This window comes from Amborella trichopoda, chromosome 6 (genome assembly GCF_054954075.1).
Source record: "Amborella trichopoda isolate Santa Cruz 75 chromosome 6, AtrichopodaSantaCruz75HAP2 v2.0, whole genome shotgun sequence".
Taxonomy (NCBI): domain Eukaryota; kingdom Viridiplantae; phylum Streptophyta; class Magnoliopsida; order Amborellales; family Amborellaceae; genus Amborella; species Amborella trichopoda.
In genome coordinates this window covers 11879627-11899150 of record NC_142341.1, presented here as the reverse complement: position 1 = coordinate 11899150, position 19524 = coordinate 11879627, and the positions used below count along the sequence as shown (strand labels likewise).

Genomic DNA, 19524 nt, shown 5'->3' with positions numbered 1-19524 from the left:
AAGTTACAAACTCTATTAATAATACCCAACCCCTTCAATAATACCCTATCAAATTGTTTCTCAACTTCAACCTTTGCAACTTTAGCAATCCTAATCAATCTTGAATACCCATCATTCACGACTAGTTTCACGACTAGTTTAATGTCAAAATAAAATTATAAACAGCCTCCAAGAATACATCAAGCCCTAGGTTTCTATCCATAGCTTCCACAACAAATAGAGGCCCCATGGTTCACCTCGCCACCCAAAATTTCATAGTTCATCTCACCATCTAGGGTTTCGTCATCTTTTTTAAAATCTAACCTCTCCTCAATATCTCCAAGAAAAAAGGTCCCAATTTCCTCAACTCCTTCGGTCCTTCCTAATGTTCTTTATATAAAAAATTAGCTCACTTGCAAGATCTCATTTTTTATCATAGATCCAACTATGGAATTAAAAAAGTATGATTTAAAAGAAGAAGCAGCAGACATACCCATAATCAAGCTTTTTTCATGTGGCTCTTCATCAAAAATAAAATCACACAAAAGATCAACAAAGGATGATTCAATCTGAAAATCAAATTATATACCTCTATCATCAAATGCAAAGACATTTTGTCTCTCTTGATTATGAAGTTGATTGAAATCCGATGCATCTTACCCATCACTATGATTGGAATCAGATCCACAATTGTCATGAATGATTGAGCTTCGAGCAGATGGGCCGCTCTACTTGAGGTGTCAATTGCCCCAATGCTCATTAAATTCTCAAAATTTTTCACCTTGGCCACAATCACCATGTCTTCCATAGCGTAAAATACAGTAAAAAGTAATTTACCCTGCGAAATCCATTTCTCTTGAACTATAAGGTAAGTATGACAATAAGAGGGTAATCAAGATGGACAAATGTACAATACATTTAATTGAAACAAAATGTACAATACATTATGGGGAGCCAAGCCCAAACTGAACGATGATGGAGCCACAAACCAATCTATCGTGTGACTCTGATCAGATTAGGGTTATGGGAGCATGAATTGAGGTAGGCCACACTGATGCAACATCCAAAAACTCTTTCAACAAGCATGACAATTGTTCCCCCTTGCCAAATCTACAAGTTGAGTATCAATTAGTAATGCAACTCTCTCTCTCTCTCGTGTGCCAGTCACATTTGGAAGTCACATGTTGCATAGCTGAAGTTCACCTAAAATTCCCATTTTATCCCTTTGAAAGTTAAGTAAAATTTGATTCCGACAAAAATTTCATTTTGGAATTTCAGACTCCACCTTCTGACAAAATTTCATTTTGGAATTCCAATCTCCACCTTGGCCAGGACCATTAAAGAATTCTAAATAGTGAACATCAGTCAAAACCACGTAGAAGTAAATGTTTTTGGAAGTTTGTCGAGTCAGCTGTAGGCTGATTCTGGAAAGCTCAGTAAAAAGATCAGCTGTAGGTTGATACTGGAAAGATCAGCCAAAAGAAAAAGATTAATAAACTTTGGCAAAAGCAAAATAGTAATGGTTGGGTACCAACCATCTCGAATTTTGAGGAAATCAGTTACCACCACTATCAACCTTCCATAACAACATCCATCCCATCTTGAGAGGAATTGATGGATGCCACCAAATCTTCAATCCTCAGAGGAGAACGCCTTGCCAAATATTGGAAAAGAACCTGAGGGAATTATCCAACACAAACTCATGTATCTCACATTAAGCTTTGGCCATTAAACAAAGGAATTAACAATTCCCCTTCCATGCAGCTTCAAAAAAAAAAATTTAACATCTTCAAAACAATTTCCTTTCCATTTGTACTTCATTTTTATTGGTGGAACCAATTTTCTATAGAAAAAAATAATTCCTTGATGAATATAGAGGAATGCAGCAGTATGTGAATATGGGTAAGCATAATAAAAAACAAAATGCAGAACAAAGTTTAATCTACAAACCTTATTGTAGCTATCTGCAGATACACGAGCACGATTGGCTTTCCCAATGTAATTTGTATCAGCCATATCAAGCTTTCCATCAAATATATTCAAGCCTCCATCACCAATAGCAAAACGTAAAAGGGCACCTGGTTGTAAATTTTTCTACAAAATATATATGAACCATTAATGTGCAAATAAGATTGAGGTTGCTGCAGAACTTGCTGAATAAGTTTAGATATAACTGGCACATACACAGAAAACATGGGCCCGTACTCCCTTGATTAGATAATGTTTCTAGAACCAGTTCATGGTGACTGTCAATATGCAACCAAGAAATATAAAGCACAATTATCAAAGTTCTCTTTGTAATGCTATTGCCATCAAAGTGTCCAGCTAGATGCCATGTGTCTAACATGCTTGATAGCATAAAGTAATATGGAAACAATACCCTAGCAAGGGACCCATTGAGGAGAGGTTCTCAAAGAAGGACTAGCCAGATTAAATACCAATCAGTGCAGAAACTGGACAGTGCGGTCTAATGTAGAAGGGCCCACGCAAGAACAAAATAATGTCAATAGGAAACATAAAACAAAATAAAAAAGTACAGCAAAAAAAACACAGAAGATCACCAAAGAAGTTTTACTCATTAACAGTAAACCTAGAGGACCACATGGAGGGTACAATTGTCATCTTCGCAGTGTAAGTGGCAGTATCATTGTCTTTATTAGTCAAGCTCAATTGTGTTCACCCTACTCTTTATGAGCTGTGATCCCTTTTTTTCTTCCAAAGCATCTGTAAAAATAAGAGGTCACAAGCTTCACATGTATGAATTCTTCGTTCTATCCAAACCCTTTAGTCCCTCCTAAGTTTGTTTATCCATTTTTAATGCTAGTTCTTTTCATTGTGATTTCTTTTTGTTTTTACATGCTTGACCTTTGAATGGGTCTGAGATATTCTCTGCCCCAACTAAGTCAAATGCATGTCTCAGGCACCAGCATCTTCTGCATATCTAACAGAGATACATCCAGTTCTGAAATCCACAAAACCTTCAAACTGTAATCAGAACCTTGTATCAATTACTGGAGCTTATTCTAAAAGATTCGAGGGCTACCTTGATCAAGTAAGCCTTCTCCAAACATTTTAAGATGTCTAGGCTTCTCTGACACGTGCTCCTAAGTTGATTTTTCAGTAGATACACAAATGAATAAGATTCTCATCAGAAGAGGCCCATAATCGTGACAGAAGTATAGAACAATATCCACAAAATGATTAGAAAGGAATGATTCACAAGATGAAGGATGCTATAAAGGGAAGCAAGTGAAGTTTCATTAACATGATTAGAACCATGTTATTCCTTTACATGCTTGAGCTTTCAATGGGACTGTTTGATTCTTCTATGCCCCAACTAAGTCAAATGCATATCTCAGGAGCACCATCATCTTACACGTATGTGACAGAGATACAGCCACTTCTGAAATCCACAAAACCTTCAGACCATAATCAGTACCTTGCATCAACCACCAGCACTTACTTTTAACACATTCACAGGCTACCTAGATCAAGTACGATTTTCCCAAGCCTTGTAAGATGCCTAGGGCTAGTCCAGGACATACTGTTAAGAAAAGGAATAAAATGATTCTCATAAGCAGAGGCCTATACTTGTGAAAAAGGCAAAGAAGAATATTCAAAAGATGATGCGAAAGGAATTGTTCACAAAACCAAGGATGATATGAAGGAAGAAATGTAAAGTTTCAGTAACTGTACAGAGATTTTGTCATTGACTAAATGTAGAGGAATCACACAAATTCCAGAAATTCCAGGTCTCCAGTGAACCGTGCACTATAGTTTCCTATAGAGTTTAATAATAAGTACATGAAGCATGTAGCTGTCCTGTAGCTAAGTAAAGTCTTAATTAACAGGACAATTCCAAACCAAAACTTCTGGATTCATAACACAATAGAACCATATGTTAACAAAGTGAATGTTGATGAACACAAAATTCAGATTTATCACATAGTTGATCACAATTGCTTCATTTCCTCTCAGTGGAATGAAATGTTGGAAGCACGGTTGCTTAGCTATTCAAGACAGAGAGAGAGAGAGAGAGAGAGAGAGAGAGAGATTCATCACCACTAATTTATTTTGAATTTCCATACATTCAGGATAGAGAGAGGGAGAGAGATTCATCACCACTAATTTGTGATAATTCACTGTTCCAATAAAACTAATCCTAATAATGAATTCTTTTATTGTTAGCAGTGTTCATCATAAAGTTCTCTAAGATAATTTATAGGCAGTTTTACATATAAGTTTAACTTTTTAATTTTTACTTTATTCAAAGAAATTTGCTAAAATTACATTTTCTAGCTAAAAAATAGCTGCCAAAAACAATTAATTAAAATATATTGTATATGATAAGAGATATGTACCAATTGATGCAGTATAAAGTCTAGGTGTCATTAATAAAACCGAAAAACAAGGCGATTTCAATGCAACTCAAGAGATAGCACTTGCTTAAACAATGCAAGTATACAATTACATCACCATGAATCGACCTTACAAGCACTTGAGGACTTAAAAACTACTGAAATAAAAACTCTAAACAGTCCCCTTATAGGGCAATTACATATCACTTGAACAAGCTCAAAATTTACACCATTGAATTACATACATTGCTCAAACACCTTCATACAATCAAATTACATATGACAACTGTAACGACTGAGATAACAGTAAATAAAAACCACTAAATAGATATATTAAAATGCCAAACTAAGTGGGGAAGACAACAGTTCCAACCCCTTGTGCTCGGGCCACAAATTCGAGCCTTTTAGGGAATTAATTTTGTCGCAATGAATAGTGCAAGAGTGGTTTATAATCTCAAGGGTGTCTAATCCAATTAGGAAGCTCTACTACTTTTAAAACCACTTCTTAGAGTCCACAAAATCGATTTAAAACAGTTTGCAAGAAGAATGGAGCAAATCGGATCAATATGGAGCAAGATAAAGCAAAACTACATGTGGTGGTCCACTGGTCCACCACAACAACTTCTCATGCAAAGTTCCAACTCTAAATGAGAAAATACACTTCTAAGAGGAACTAAATATCTTTGGAATTTAAATAACAATACTCAGAAATGCTCAAGAGAATTCGTACAAGGTAGATCAAAGGAAACTATGCATGATCAAAGGTTTATCAATGCATAAAATACATAAGCAAGTGAAGGATCACACTATGTAAGAATGACATGAAGATAATATCAAAATGGAGGTCTAAGGAGGCTAAAATATGATTGTCGATGAAATTTCTAGGAACCTTTAATCAAGGATAAAATGATCTTTGACATAAAATAACTTAGGGAGATAATACCTTGATCATAGTATGAGATAAGCTTGATCTTATGGAGTGAAGGACCACCATCAAGCTTCAAAGATCATCAATGGGGGATGGGAACTCTCAAAGGGAAATGGTCTCTCTCTCATTCTCTCTCTATTCAATTCAAGCAAGATCCATTTTTTCAAGTGGGTAGGGTTTGGGACTTAAAGAAGTACATATACATAGTGTGTACGATTGGATATCATCAACGCCCAGATTGGATACCATCAACACCCTTGATGCACTTATCCAATGGCACATGAGAGGCTATTATACCTTATCCACCCATCCCCATCCAACCACTAGGATGCAGGGTTGGGATTTAGCACCCTTATCTTTCACATTAAACCCTAAGTAAAGCCACTTTACCTTTTTGTCCTTAGGCCTATATTTTTATTTCAAGTGAGTCTAACTTGCTCTTACACAAAAGCCCTTAGTTTTAAATAATCAAATAGTTTAGAAATCCATCAAGGGCAATGGGCAATAAAATAAATGGTAAAACTCACACATGTAAAAAAGTACACCTTTTATGAAAGTCAATCACCTTATAGATCTAATATTTCAAACCAATTACAATGAGCTTAATGTCCCATTCACACGTGTGAACATATTTTTGAAGTTCAAATTCAAAAATTAAATTTTCATGGATTCAATATTTAAATTAAATTAAAATGGACCTCACACATGCCAACAAAGGCACTTGAGTGAATCAAATAAACATGTGATAAAATAACATTTAAGTCATAACATAATATAACACCTTAAATAACAATACATAACATAAGGTGTTAAATAAAACCAACACCAAAATCCCAACAAAGTCCCCATGCATGGGGATCAGTGCTGAAGTGGGCGGTGATCTGTGTGGGGCCCTTGGGGTGCCATGTGGCCACCCGAGTGCCACGTAGCATCCCCAAGGATGTCCTCATATGGTATTTTGGCCGAACAAATTTTGAAAACCAATTTTTCATGATTAAAAAAAATCTTGAAAAATTCTTCAAAAATAATAATTATTATTTATAGTATTTATAAACATTTATTTATCCTTTTTCATCATAATTAAATTGGACACAGGGTAAGTGAGATCTCATGGCCCCGACTCTAGGTATCGAAGTACTCCATTGGGCTAGCCTCGAATGATGTTCCATCAGTGTCTCAAGTTGACCCAATGGACCTATATTCCACAATCTATGGCAGAGACACATAATTGGTCACATCCAAGTCATTGAGCCAGAGCTTCCCATCATCCGGCTCTCAATGGATTACAAGTGCATCCCAGTGGGACATATTCCAATACAAGTACAAGGGTCCTCTCAAGCACATGTGCACTGACTCTTTCAAACTCGGATAAAGGGTTTGGAAGAGGCTTCCCATGCGAACGTTAATGCACATGCCATGGAATGGTCTCGTGTCAGAATACGGACTTATATCCTATGTCATGACCATCCCATACAGGGCCATTACTCAAAATAAATACTCGGGTTCTATTGAACTCGATTGGATACTCCAAGCCCTAGCTAATCACAACAATTATGAAGCTAATATAAACAAGATCCTGACTAGGAAGTGACCCTCATACCTCCTTGAGAAATTGCTTTCTCGAATGTAAAACTCTCATAGCCTCAAGTACTCGGGGTATCAGAATCTGGGCCCCATTTCGCAAAGCACCTAGATTCTATCTCTCAATCACTCCCACTGAATGAGAGACTATTGGTATTCAGGCCTTGAAGGCCATATACCCAACACCAAATAGCTAACAAAATAATATTATCAAGATCATATTATTTTTAGAAAAGATAGTCTATTCCACATAAAATTAAGTGTCATCCAAACATAACCTTTATTTTTATGGGTATTCAGAAAAAAAATTGAATACATCGGGGGTATTCTTAAAATTTACCAATATATAACATTTAACAATACATGATTTTCTTTGCTTAGGTTTACGGCCTGAAGCTAAAGACTTCGGTTGTTTCAGCCAAAGCATGCCAATCTAATAACATTGGTAAAAAGTACACCAAGAATACCTGCTGTAGAAAGTCCCTGTCCAAGCAACTAAAAACAACAGATGGATCATCCGAGCTCCCTACTTTCCCATCTTCTTTTAGCTCCAACACAACCTGATTCAAACAAAAAAAATATCAGGGTACAACTTGTAGTACATATTTGGTAGTACAGGCAAAGTAGGAAGCTACAAATGAAGCATGTGTTATTAGCTGCAGATTAGCCTTCAAAATCCTATTGAAATAACAATCCTAAGAAACTTAGTGGCAAAGGAATATCCAGAGGCATGACAAAATATTTAACTAGAAAACATTTAACAGAACCTCTATAGTTTTAAGTTTTTAACTAAAACCATGCATATAAATTTTTAGCAATTTCAAATAAAAGCCAATTTTTCAAGGAGTACAAGTAAATTTGATTGTCCTCTTTTTCCCTTTATAAGGATTCCATACTCTTTTATAAGGCAAACACCTTCCTTAACATTTACTAAAACTGTAATTGACCTAGAAACTATCACAATCAACAAATACACCAAAGCCATTACGCTTGTTCGGTATACAAAGTTCTCAGAAAGTCATGGAATGGTGAAGGGATCAACCATTTACAGTTTACAATTTACACTGCATTATTGATACTCCGTTAGTTTTAGCATGAAGCCTCTGGTTGGGAAGCTTTTTTCAAGGTTGATGCTTTCACTTTTATCAAATCACAATGAATGAGCATACCTGCTGCTGAGCAGGAATAACCCCATTGCTGTCTGTATCAAGAAAATACTGGCTGCAATTCATATCCTTCCAGACCAATGCCAGAGGAGTAATTCCAGTATGATAATGAGCATGCCTGCAGAAACAAAAAACAAAAATTCTAGTAAGGTTTCCACTGGAAATAAAAGAAGAGATAGAGAAGATAATTATTGAAGCTTAAAACAATTACTTTTGTTCGAAAACATTCAATCAAACTTGCCAGTGAGCATTAATTACAAACTTAGTTCCAAATTCAACAGATTTTGGGGCTAGCATTAATTATTGACTAAATGTCCAGAACTCCATACATAGTAGATAGCTGATTATTCTAAAGACTGAAAAGTGTGTATGGTTTGTAATGTAGCAACAGTATGCAAAAGATATCTTTTGTTTTTAGGATAGAAGTAATTACAAATATATGTAACCAAGAATAAACAGGAATTTGCAAGATAGATTACATATTTTCTGGATTTTAAGATGAGACTTTTTTACTAACAAATATAATATACAGGAGTGTCCAAATTCCTATTTTCTTTGGACAAGATTAACATCGTATGGATGACTCTGACAGAGGAAAGCTATTTACTGTTGTGGCAGCTTGGGCTTCCACAGGTAGGGACAAGTCACAAATATAACTCAAAAAATATTTAATGCAACACATGCAGGCTAGGCATAGTCAGACTGGTCAGCAACAGAGCTTCATGCAACAAAGCATATGAATGCACCAATAATGAGGCATCAAATTAGCATGAATAAAATCACGAGGACTAATAGTGCTTTGCAGCAGGATTATTACCTTGCTCCATTATTAATATAGTCGCATGTATGTATATCACAGAGAATATCTTATGGAAACCATATTTGGTCTGTTTATGAATATAGGAAACTTTCGAGGCAGGATAATGTTTGAGCCCGTTTATTACAATCAAGTCAAATATGAGAAACCATTGTAATGTGTGAACTTTCCATTTAAATGATGGGGACGAGAATTATAATCCAGCAAACTATGAAAAACCATTGTAAATTGTGTGATCGCTTATTCATTTAAATGATGTGGGTGAGAGATAGAGAGAGAGAGAGAGAGAGAAAGACCACAAATTGGCATCGCCCTAATGCAGGGTCCTACTCTCTCTCTCTCTCTCTCTCATTCAGTGGACAGTAATGACATAATAGAATGGTTTTTTCATAATCCACAGGATTACAGTACGCTATCCCATAATGTCAAATGATTTTCCACATCTTCAAATGAAAGCACATGATCAAAATTGATAGCATATATGACAACTAAAAGATTATGAATTCATGGAACTGCAAAAAGCAACTCAATTCAGCAACATCAGTTGAAATGAAAAGCCCAAACTCTTGTGAAAAGTATGCTTATATGTTTCTAAAACAACCATATAAATAAAAGTATGGACAATAAGCTACACTTGGTACGAGTGTAGGATTGAGGTGCTCGTACCCAATACCCACATTCTGTAATTACCCTCAGGCCGTGGAGATGAATATCTATTCTCACTTAAAACAGGGGCAGCCTTAAAAAAGGAAAACAACTCATCACGCACCTTCTTAGGATAAAAGTGGATGGTACAAGATGAGTATGACTACCAACACACTACATGTACAAAGTATACCTTCTCACAAAAGTATGCTCCCACAGAGTAACAAGGGGAAGAATTAAAAGGAAGGAGTCTCACTTATTATAAAACAGTAGTCCATCTTTGCTAAAGGGAGAATTTCCCTCATATGCTGCCTGCAGTCCCATCTGATCACAATGGTAGACTGGAACAAGACTGAATCGGTACTTGTGATAGAATGAAGGAGTGTCACAGGCTCCAGTCTCAGTAAGCTTAGAGTTGACCCAAAAAAATCTGAACTCAGAGCTGCAGTCATATAGTGAATATCCTTTCCAGCAAATCATGTCGATCACGTAGTAAGTTTGATCTGGCTACAAGAAAGAGAAAAGCCATTCCACAATGAGAAAGCAAAAGTAATAGAATAGAAGACAGATAAAAAAAATTCAAGCATTAGATATCCTCCTTTTTTTTTTATAATGAAGCATCTAGATATCCTCTTATAAGCATCCATGAAAGGAAAGATTGTTACCTCATGAAAAATGCAGTCTAGGATGCAGTACATGTGAGCAGGACCAGCAATGTCCTTAATTCTTGCACCATTCGGCAAAGAAGACGGGAAATGGTGTAATATGGAACCATTCCGTAGCCTACTGACTGTCGTTCCATTAGAAGAAACAACAAGGCAACGTTTTCCAGCAGGCCTTGGAAGCACATACCTGCATAGACCAACTTCTCACTTAGAAAAAGGAAGAAAAAAAAAGCAATTATATTATATTTATATATATATATATATCATCATCATCATCAGCAAAACCTTTTCCCAACGAATTGGGGTTGGCTATACGAATCCTGATCTGCCATTCTTATCTTATATTCCAGATTCATGAGAAGTTCTGGTAAAGTTTTACATTGGTTGCCTACCTAACACAACCCACCCCTTTTACCCTGGCTTGGGAGGGGTTAAGCGAAAGTTTAAGGTCCTCACCCTTCTTAGACCAAGGATAGGGATCTAAATGAGATCATGATTTCTAAATTTTGGGATCTTGATAGCACTTTTGGAGATCTCTCCTGGCCACTCAAAGGAGCAACAAGAGACCAATAAGATGATTGATTTGGATCTTATTTGTGGCCATACTCTCCCTCTGTCTCTCTTGTGTTTAGATGTTGTGTAAGTAAATTGTAAATGAAGGAGCTTTGGAGGTTGTCAAGTGTAAAATTGTAAATAAAGAAAACATTATCAATAAAAAATCAGCTCCATTGTATTTTCAGCAGTTTAACTCATGCGCCTTATCATAATATTTTTTTATTGTGGTGTAGTATTTTTTTTACATAAATTACACCTCAAAGAAATATAATTTATTGAATAATTAATGTTTTGTTGAGTATTTTTTGTGCACATTTTTTACTGTATTTTGTGGGATAATCAATTTTTTTGTTTTTAATAAAAATTGTAATTTTTCAATTTTTAAATTTATTAATTACATAATTCTACAGAATTCTTTCCTGACCCAATGGAGCTTCTAGCATGTCACAATCCCACTTCTACTCCACTTGCAACAACTTAGTTTGTATTTTTGGCCAAAAAAGAGGAAAGAGAAGGAGAAGAGAAAAAAAAAGAAGGGGCTTATAGAAGGTACAGTCTATGGATCATAGATGTTTAGGTTTAATATAATTTTTTATTACAGTTATAGTCTATAGCATGTGAACTACAGTTTGGTACTCCCGGGAACAGCCCAAGAGAAAATAGAGCCCACTTTGCCAGGCCAGGGCCCGACCAATGGGCATTAGAAGGGATAGTTCAAATCTGATTTTGACTTTGTATTGGGGATTAAGCATTTCAAGGCTCCATATCCAATTCAAAAAAAAATGACCTCAAAGAGGAGTGTAATGATTTTAGAGCTCTAGTCATTAGTCAACACCCATTCAAAATAAGGGGTATAAGAGATGCCACCCCACGGCTCGGGATGCATCCACAGCAGCATCAAACTATTTTCCATCAGAGTAACGACATCTTAAACTCCAGTACAAAGTAAAAATGCACAAGTAGGCTCTAGCATAAGCTAAAAAGGAGAGAAGAAATTAGATACAAACAAACAACTTGAAAGAATAATCCAAAAATCAATAAAGTAAAGACTACATATAAGAAGAAAAAGGAAACAACATAACAGAGAAGAACGGCCTATTAAATGAATAATGGTATACAACAAATACCACGGACTCCTAGTTTTTTTTTTGTTTTTTTTTTTAGAGAAAAAGCTCCAACCTTGTCACTTCTACAACAAAGTGGGTGCTACATTATCATAGCCAACCTTGTAATTATGGTACCATGATGAACCTCCATAATAAAGCAAAACTAGAAACCATTTAAACACAATGCAGGAGACAAAAATATATGCATAATTTTATTTTTTCCAATTAAACATGGTGAAGGACCATAGCACCCCTAATAAAATGTGAAGAACAGCACTTTGGTAAAGCACATTATACCCAATTTGTATTGTAGTGTTTTTGTTTAGATAAGCATATAGACCCACTCACTTGAGTATCTCCAAAGTTTATCATATTGCCCATGACTACAAGGTCATCTACAAGAAGAATAAAAGGACTAGAAATCATTGAAACAAAAGCCATAAAGATCTTAGTGTATTCTAGTCTTTCTTTTGTATTTAACATCATTATATTTCTTTAGATAACCCATCTAGTGAGTCTTTAGTGTATTGATAAAGAGCAATTAGAGCCATCTAGTGGGTGGGTTATCTAAAGCTACTTGTAAAATCAAAGCTATCTGCTTGTAAAATCTAGTGAGTTCAATTTTTAGGGACCTAGATGGGTTGTATTTCTTGTAAAATCTTACTAGATTTAGAGCATAGTTTCAAAAAGCGCTAGGCGGCACCCAGGCGACCATGGGGGTCCAGGCCGCCCAACGCTAGGTGGCCGCCTAGGCGGGCGCCCATAACCTGAGCGGCCCAATTGAAAAAAAAAAGATAGTCTGATTTTGATAATCCATAAGACCATAATCCCAGTTGAAAAAAAAGAAGATAGAAGTTTAGAAGAGAATTTTAATAATCCATAAGACCATAATTCATATTTCCATACAATGCTAAAAGCCTAAAACAGTAAAACCATACAAGCATACATTAATAATCTGATATACTGTAAACTGTACACACAAAAGTTAGATAGTAGAACTAGAAACTAGAAAGTAGAAACTAAAAATAAGAAAAATAAAATATATAAAAATTAAAAAATATACAGACTACGGTCTAGGACACTAGTCAACACTCAACAGTCAGCACTCAACACCAAGAGTCCTCAGTCATTATCATCATCAGAAGGAATAGGGTGAGCCTCATCATATGCATCAGATTTGAGGCCATCATCATCAGAGTCATCTCCCTCTTCAATATAACGCTCGTCCTCCTCCGTTTCTTCAGAATCTGCATCTTCCTCCTCCTCTTCTTCTACCTCCCTCTTACTAGTATGTGCAGATGAGGCTCTAGGAGTCTTGGCTGCTCTATCATTTTCTATCTTTTTGTGCTTCCCTGAACTCAAATATTGTATAATCTCCTCCCTGGTAGCCTCAAGAACATTTTTACACAGGGCAACATCCCCTTTAATACCGGCAATGTGTTTTTTAAACTGGCAAATTTCCCATTAGTATCCTTTCCACAATAATTACATTTAATAAGATTTTTATTATTCGGATTCGGGTTATAACCATACTTCCAACCCGGAGCACCACTTCTAGAAGAACCTGGAGAAGATATTTCTATAGAACAAAGCTCATTTTCATCATTTTCTGGTCCTTTTAAATTCAGAAATTGTATAATCTCAACCCAAATAGCTTCAGAAACTTTTTTACAAGAAGCAACATTCCCTTTAATACCAGCAAGGTGTTTCTTGAATCGGTTAATAGCCCCATTGGTATGTTTTTCACAAAAATTATGTCTTATACAATTTTTATCGTTTGGTTTTATGTTATAACCATACTTCCAACCCGGATCACTTCTTCTAGAAAAAGTAGAAATAAATCTATTCAAATGACAAGGATTTTGTTCCTGTTTTGTTTTACAAAACTCATATAATGCTTAATCTCCTCTCTAATACCTTCAGGAACATTTGTACAATGGGCAACATCCCCCTTAATACCAGCAAGAAGTTTCTTAAACCGGTTTATGCCCCTTTGGTATCTTTTTCACAACAATTGCATCTAATGCAATTTTTGTCATTTGGATTCAGGCTATATCCATATTTCCAACCCGAATCTCCACTTCGACTAGATCCTGAAGAAAACATCTCAAAATAAAGCAAGCAATCTAAAAAATAAAGTTTTGCACTTACTTTGATTGCTCGAACTCTAAACTCCCACCTCTGAGATGTTTTCAAGTGCTAAAACAATAAAAAACACCCTACAAAAGGATTATAAAACTCCAAAACTAAATCTAATTTACATGGGTGATGTTTGGATCCATTTTTCGTAACTTTGAGAAACACTTTGATCCAATGAAAATCACAAAATTTAGTTTCTTTGAAGTTTCTTTCTTTCTAAAATGGGTTCTTGTGGGTTTAGGTTTCAAATGAACCTAAAACTCATCCTTAAAAGCCTTCATGTTTTAAAAAAAAGAAATAGAATAAAAAATAAAAAAAATAAAAAATTCCACCCCTAGGCGAGGCGCAAGCCTTGGGCGGCCGCCCAGGGACTGCCACCCAGTTTGACCACCTAGGCCTGGGCGATGCGCCTAGGCCTTCTGGACCGCCTAGGCGCTGGGCAGTCCCCTTTTTTTAACACTGATTTAGATACTATATCTTACTTCATTTTACAAGTAAAATCAAGTAAGATCTTTGTGAGTCTTTAATCACGTTGATTTTACATCAACTTGATTAAACAATCTGCTTGTAAAATCAAGCATCTAAAGACTCACCAAATAAACCCATCTATTCACTAGATGGGTTGCATTTGGATTAAGCTAATAATTACTATTTAAAAGCCGTAAAAAGCTTTAAAGTTCGAATATGAACGAATATCCTTTCAACCATTGCCCATTTTGAAGAAAAACCACAGAAATGGAAAGCTGAATTTGATGGTTGATCATGTTCCTGTGGGAAAGGTCATGTTAGGCTGTCTTGCTATCACCGTAAGAAAAGTCTGTAGTGAAAGGGATGTTCGTAGAAACGAGAAAAGCAAATGCGGATGAATTGATTTGATTTTTCAAATCAGAATGAAATGGGAAAACAATTGATGGGAATAAGGATAGAAGTAGGGATGGGAGAACATGGATGGGCAAACATTACTTTGAGAAAGCCGCCATAGTGAAATCAGTAGACACGCTGCTCTTAGGAAGCAGTGCTAGAGCATCTCGGTTCGAATCCGAGTGGCGGCATCCTCAAACCCCCAAAAGGGCACAACAGATCCATCCACAACACAAATTCACAAACAAAAAATACCAACTATTCCCTAACCTGAACAATGATATTAACCATCAATATATCAAATAAGTACCCCTTCACCCCAAAAGATAATAAAGATAATAGCAATGGCAAAAATAAAACTACAAAAGAAAATAAGAAACCTTCAATGTTGAGCAAAATTACCATTTTCAGGAAATACAAGTTGACCCCAAAAAAAGAAATACAAAGTAAAAATAAGCGAAAAAATGGAAGGTGGACCAGACCTAGTCTTCTAGTGTACTAAATCAGCATAACCAGTTCAGCAGTTTCTTAATTTCCCAAGTGTAAATACTTAACCAGAGAAAACTAATAGTGCCTGAAGCGAACATTCCCAAATCCTTATCGTACTTTCTGATAAAGTTAGATGTATCAGTCTCATTGTAATCAGCATAACACTTCCAGGAAGCAGATTCCACCACAAAAAATTCCATAAAGTAATGTCAAACTATTATTTTTGGTCAGCAAGGTTAAATTTTCATTAATAGATCAAATAGAACAAGGAAAATTACAAGAGTGAAAGTAAAAACAAGAACGCAATCAATTTTGAACCCTAAATGATGAACACAATAACATATATACATAGCCACGCAAAAAAAGTAGACAATCCAAAGGACACATAGAATAAAGATATTTAAGCTCCGTAAGTACAGCTCCTGATTTCCTAATGTTTAATTAAGAAAAGAAAAAGGAACCCTGACCAGAATTTTAAAATGGAATGGACACAATTAATAGATCGCAGAAATAACATTAGACGTGTAAATTTCCCTATAAGAACTATATCAAAGAGATATACATAAAGTACGAGAAAAAAAAAATCAAAAGAAAGATAAATAATCAAAGGGAACTAACCAGTCATGGCTCAATCGAGAGGGGACATCGATCATCCACTCAGGCAACATAAGCTGCTTCGAAAACCAGTGTCGAGCTTTAGAACCTCTGAGCTTCGAGGCTTCGAGGACATCAATCCCTTTATGCGAAGAAACTTCTCCTGATTCTTCAACCACCAGTTCTTCAATCTCTTCTTGTTGAATTTCAGGTTGTGAAATTAGGGTTAGGGTCTCTTGTGGAGGAGGAGAGTTGTCAAGGAGGGCAGAGGCAAGGCGTCGGGCATGGAGCTGAGAATCCCGGCGGTTGACAGATTGGCGACGGAGAGCCAGCTCTCTTCGCTTCTGCTGATCAGAGATGCGGCAACGCTTCAAGGGCTGTCGCTCCATGGGAGCCATCCTCTCAGCAAAATATTCTAGTACCTTCAGAAATAAGAGATGCACTGTTAACAAAAGGACTTTAATCAATGAAACTTTGAAACTTCAAATGTTCATCTCACTTTGACATATGAACACCATGTAACAGCATACACAGGTCTTAATGCACCACACTCATTTAGAAAAAATCGTTTTATTACCCTTTGTGCTGAACTTTCCACACACACACTCTTGAAATGTATAGAGCTGCACCATTTTGTCCTTCCCAATGAGTTTCTTACACTCAGAAAATCACATGAACATCTTGATCAGAAACTATCTTATACAAGATCTGTATTGAAGCAGCCAGCAAGGTGAGCTAGATCACTAGCAAAAGAATGAGGCTTACAACAAAACCAAACTTGAGAAATTTAATTTTCTAAGAAAACTAAAACAAGTGGCTTTCAAGATGTAGTAAAGTTACGCAGTCAATAACCCAACTGTTATCAAAGATGTAAAACACTTAGAATGAGAACATGAAGAGGTTGAAGATAATAGTAAATACTAGATCAGAATGAGAACTTAAAGATAATAACAAATACTAGCTCATAAGAATGAGAGCTGAAATGCTTTGTTAAATTTAAGGGAATAATTTAAGAACAATAAGTACTGAGATTTTTCAGAAAGGAATCTTATAAACAGCAACTGAAATTATAACACAGGGGATCTTATGCACAGCAATGTTATGCTTTGGCTCCAAGACTACTATAGCTACCACCAAAAAAACAAAGGGGATGACCATGACTATTATACATAGCAACCGAAATTTATCCACTAAAACACAAGTCCAATAAGATACCCAACTGAAATTGATCCACAGTTGGCTCTGCCACAACCAAGACACGCAACTGTGAACATACAGAATTATTCTAATTGAAAGCCAAACTTATCAGTGGCTGCAATTACATTGAATCACTAATTAAAACCATTGAGGCAATCATTAGACTGTCAAGAACCAACTAAAACACAGGTCTAGTAAGAAATAACTGTTCAACAATTAAAATAATAACTAAAGCCAAACATATAAAAGAAACAAATAGCTTCACGAACAAATAGCTTTAACATTCTATAATTCATAGACGATCCCAAAATTAGGAAGGGAAGAGAAGGGAAATGAAATTACTGCAATCAATCAACAGCAGCCCATAGTCCCCCATCAAATGACATTGAATTTGCTCTGCACTGCCTAAGCCCATATGGATTTCGAAAAAATCATGAGAATGAAATGGAATTCAATTTAACCAAATCAGTATATGACCTTGATGAAGTTCATCACAAGTCACAAAATAAACCTTTTCCAATGAACAATGAAACATTGGATAATCTCATTTCTTGTTTTCCATGTCTATTATATATTTTTTGGAATTTTTACTATTTATGTGAACACACAATTTAAAGTTAAACTTCAAAACCCAGCAGTCCCTGTTTCTTCCAATTAAAGGTCAAGGGAATGGAGCACACAACGAAGGTTATCAAGCAAAAATCTCCCCAAAACCTGGTCAAAAGTTCAAAGCTGATATATTTATATTCACAGACGCATAAGTATGAGGAAGAAACCAATCAACAAATGCTCAAAACTAAGAAAAGGCAGAAGAAAAAAAAAAGCCTCAAAATACTGGGAAATAAACGCCATACCAACAAAAATTCCCAAGCCAAATTAGATCTCCAACCTCTCCGATCTAACAGTTGTCCCTCCTGCTCAATCTCCAGCCACCAAAGCTACACCTTTGCTAATGTGAGAGAAACACATATGACTTTTACTCATGCCATTGATCTGCAAATGCCTGAGAAAAAATGGGTCAAGAAGAGGTCGTCCGCAATAGCTCAATAGAGAGACAGTGCTGATTTAAGAGAAGGCTTTAAAGAGAGATGGGTCCAAGAAGAGGTCGTCTTATCAATTGCTCAATAGAGAGAGAGAGTGCGAGGGCTTTAGAGAGAGAAGGGTTAGGGCTTACCAATTTTCAGTTTTCGTTGTGCCTGCAAACTCTACGAGCTTGAGAGGGAGAAAAGGCAGGGAGCGTGAAGCTCTCCCCCGTACGGACAAGAAAAGATGGTAAACTCCGTGAACATCGACAAGAGGGGATTTTCAGTTCTGCAAGGCTAGACTTCATGGAAACAAAATAAAGCCTCAATACTCATCCAGATAAACACTTTCGGCATAAGAAATCTTCATCATGGCTCTAAAGTTAATTTCCAATACCACCCATCAATTTTGAAATTCAAAAAATGATACAGGTTTGCAGGACATGTGAACACTTATTTTAAGGGTTAAATAGATTATCTAGATGATTTGTCGCCATATGCACTATTTTTACAATTTAAAATCCTAATTTTTTTTGCACAACCATGATGTTTGTGTTGAGATGATCGATTTAAATGTTTTTAACACTTGAACTGCAAGGAATTATGTGGTGAGATTTGAGTTATTTTGAAAGGGTTTCAACCTATCAAACCATTTTCCTTTTTCATTTCCGATAATTATAAGGAGAGGGACAATGTTATGTGAATTGTGGTGGAAACGGCCTAAGCCTCGGACGAGCTATCCCTAGCCCTAGTTCCATAGGGCTTCCCCAGCCTTGATGGAACCAAAAAGGCCCTGGCCCTTGCATGGACCTATCCCTATTTGGACCGGGCTAGGCCAACTAAAATTAAAAATAAAACAAAGAGAAAAGCAAAGATAAGAGGGTTGGGATGGGCCAAACCGTGCTGACCTTGGCCCAAGCCCAACTCGGCTCTAGCCTCATGTCATGATTGCCCAGCCCTCGCCCGGCCCTCGGGCCACATGTTGGCCCAGGCCCTACAACGAGTAATAACGCATACAAATCAAGCACATTGCAATGGCCTCTCTGTGAAACACATTACGAAAGAATTTCAAATCAAGAATCTCACAAAAATATGGGGGATATAATTACAAAAGGACTTCAAATCCAATTACAAAATTTGCAAGAACCCCAAGCAAATAAGATTTCTACAATGTTTCAACCACTTTGTTTTGGCTGCCTAACTTCTGCTGAAACAAAAAAGAAAATTCATACACAAGAAATCCACTTGGCATGTCTTCGATTTAAATTTTTTTAGACAAGTTAAAATTTTCAAAGCCCCATGATCTAAAAAACAAGTTAAACTCTTTATTTATTACATAATGTCGTCGACATCGAAGAGCTTGCACAACAACATAAAACTCTACCATCATAAGTAAAACACTGAGCTTTTCATTCATTTAAC

General features: G+C 36.2%; 1 protein-coding gene across 14 annotated transcripts; it reads right to left on the bottom strand.

Moving 5' to 3' along the window:
* Positions 1-811: 811 nt before the first annotated feature.
* LOC18438124 (snurportin-1 protein) lies at positions 812-18410 on the bottom strand. Of its 14 annotated transcripts, none has more exons than XR_016056796.1 (11): positions 18255-18410; positions 17935-18083; positions 15908-16305; positions 10140-10326; positions 9731-9981; positions 8016-8130; positions 7314-7406; positions 1930-2073; positions 1556-1655; positions 1265-1441; positions 812-1089 (listed from the first exon to the last, which is right to left on the bottom strand). XR_016056796.1 is itself a non-coding variant. In XM_088868610.1 (11 exons), exons 4-10 carry the CDS (start codon positions 16279-16281, stop codon positions 1551-1553), a joined length of 1269 nt encoding a protein of 422 aa, XP_088724736.1. In that variant the 5' UTR covers positions 16282-16305; positions 16461-16591; positions 17935-18083; positions 18255-18410; the 3' UTR covers positions 812-1089; positions 1515-1550. The 14 variants fall into 14 exon arrangements, 13 of the variants coding, with proteins under 13 accessions (XP_088724736.1, XP_020525466.1, XP_088724737.1 ...); XM_088868610.1 differs by lacking the exon at positions 1265-1441 and adding an exon at positions 16461-16591 and having other exon boundaries at positions 1515-1655; XM_020669807.2 differs by adding an exon at positions 16461-16591 and having other exon boundaries at positions 812-1441.
* Positions 18411-19524: the final 1114 nt, after the last annotated feature.

Coding starts and splice junctions, on each gene's coding strand:
- LOC18438124 (XM_020669807.2), bottom strand. CDS start 16,281: ATGGCTCCCATGGAGCGACAGCCCTTGAAGCGTTGCCGCATCTCTGAT. Junction 10,327..15,907: donor TCTCGATTGAGCCATGACTG/GTTAGTTCCCTT, acceptor TGGTCTATGCAG/GTATGTGCTTCCAAGGCCTG. Junction 8,131..9,730: donor GGACTACTGTTTTATAATAA/GTGAGACTCCTT, acceptor TTGTTTCTGCAG/GCATGCTCATTATCATACTG.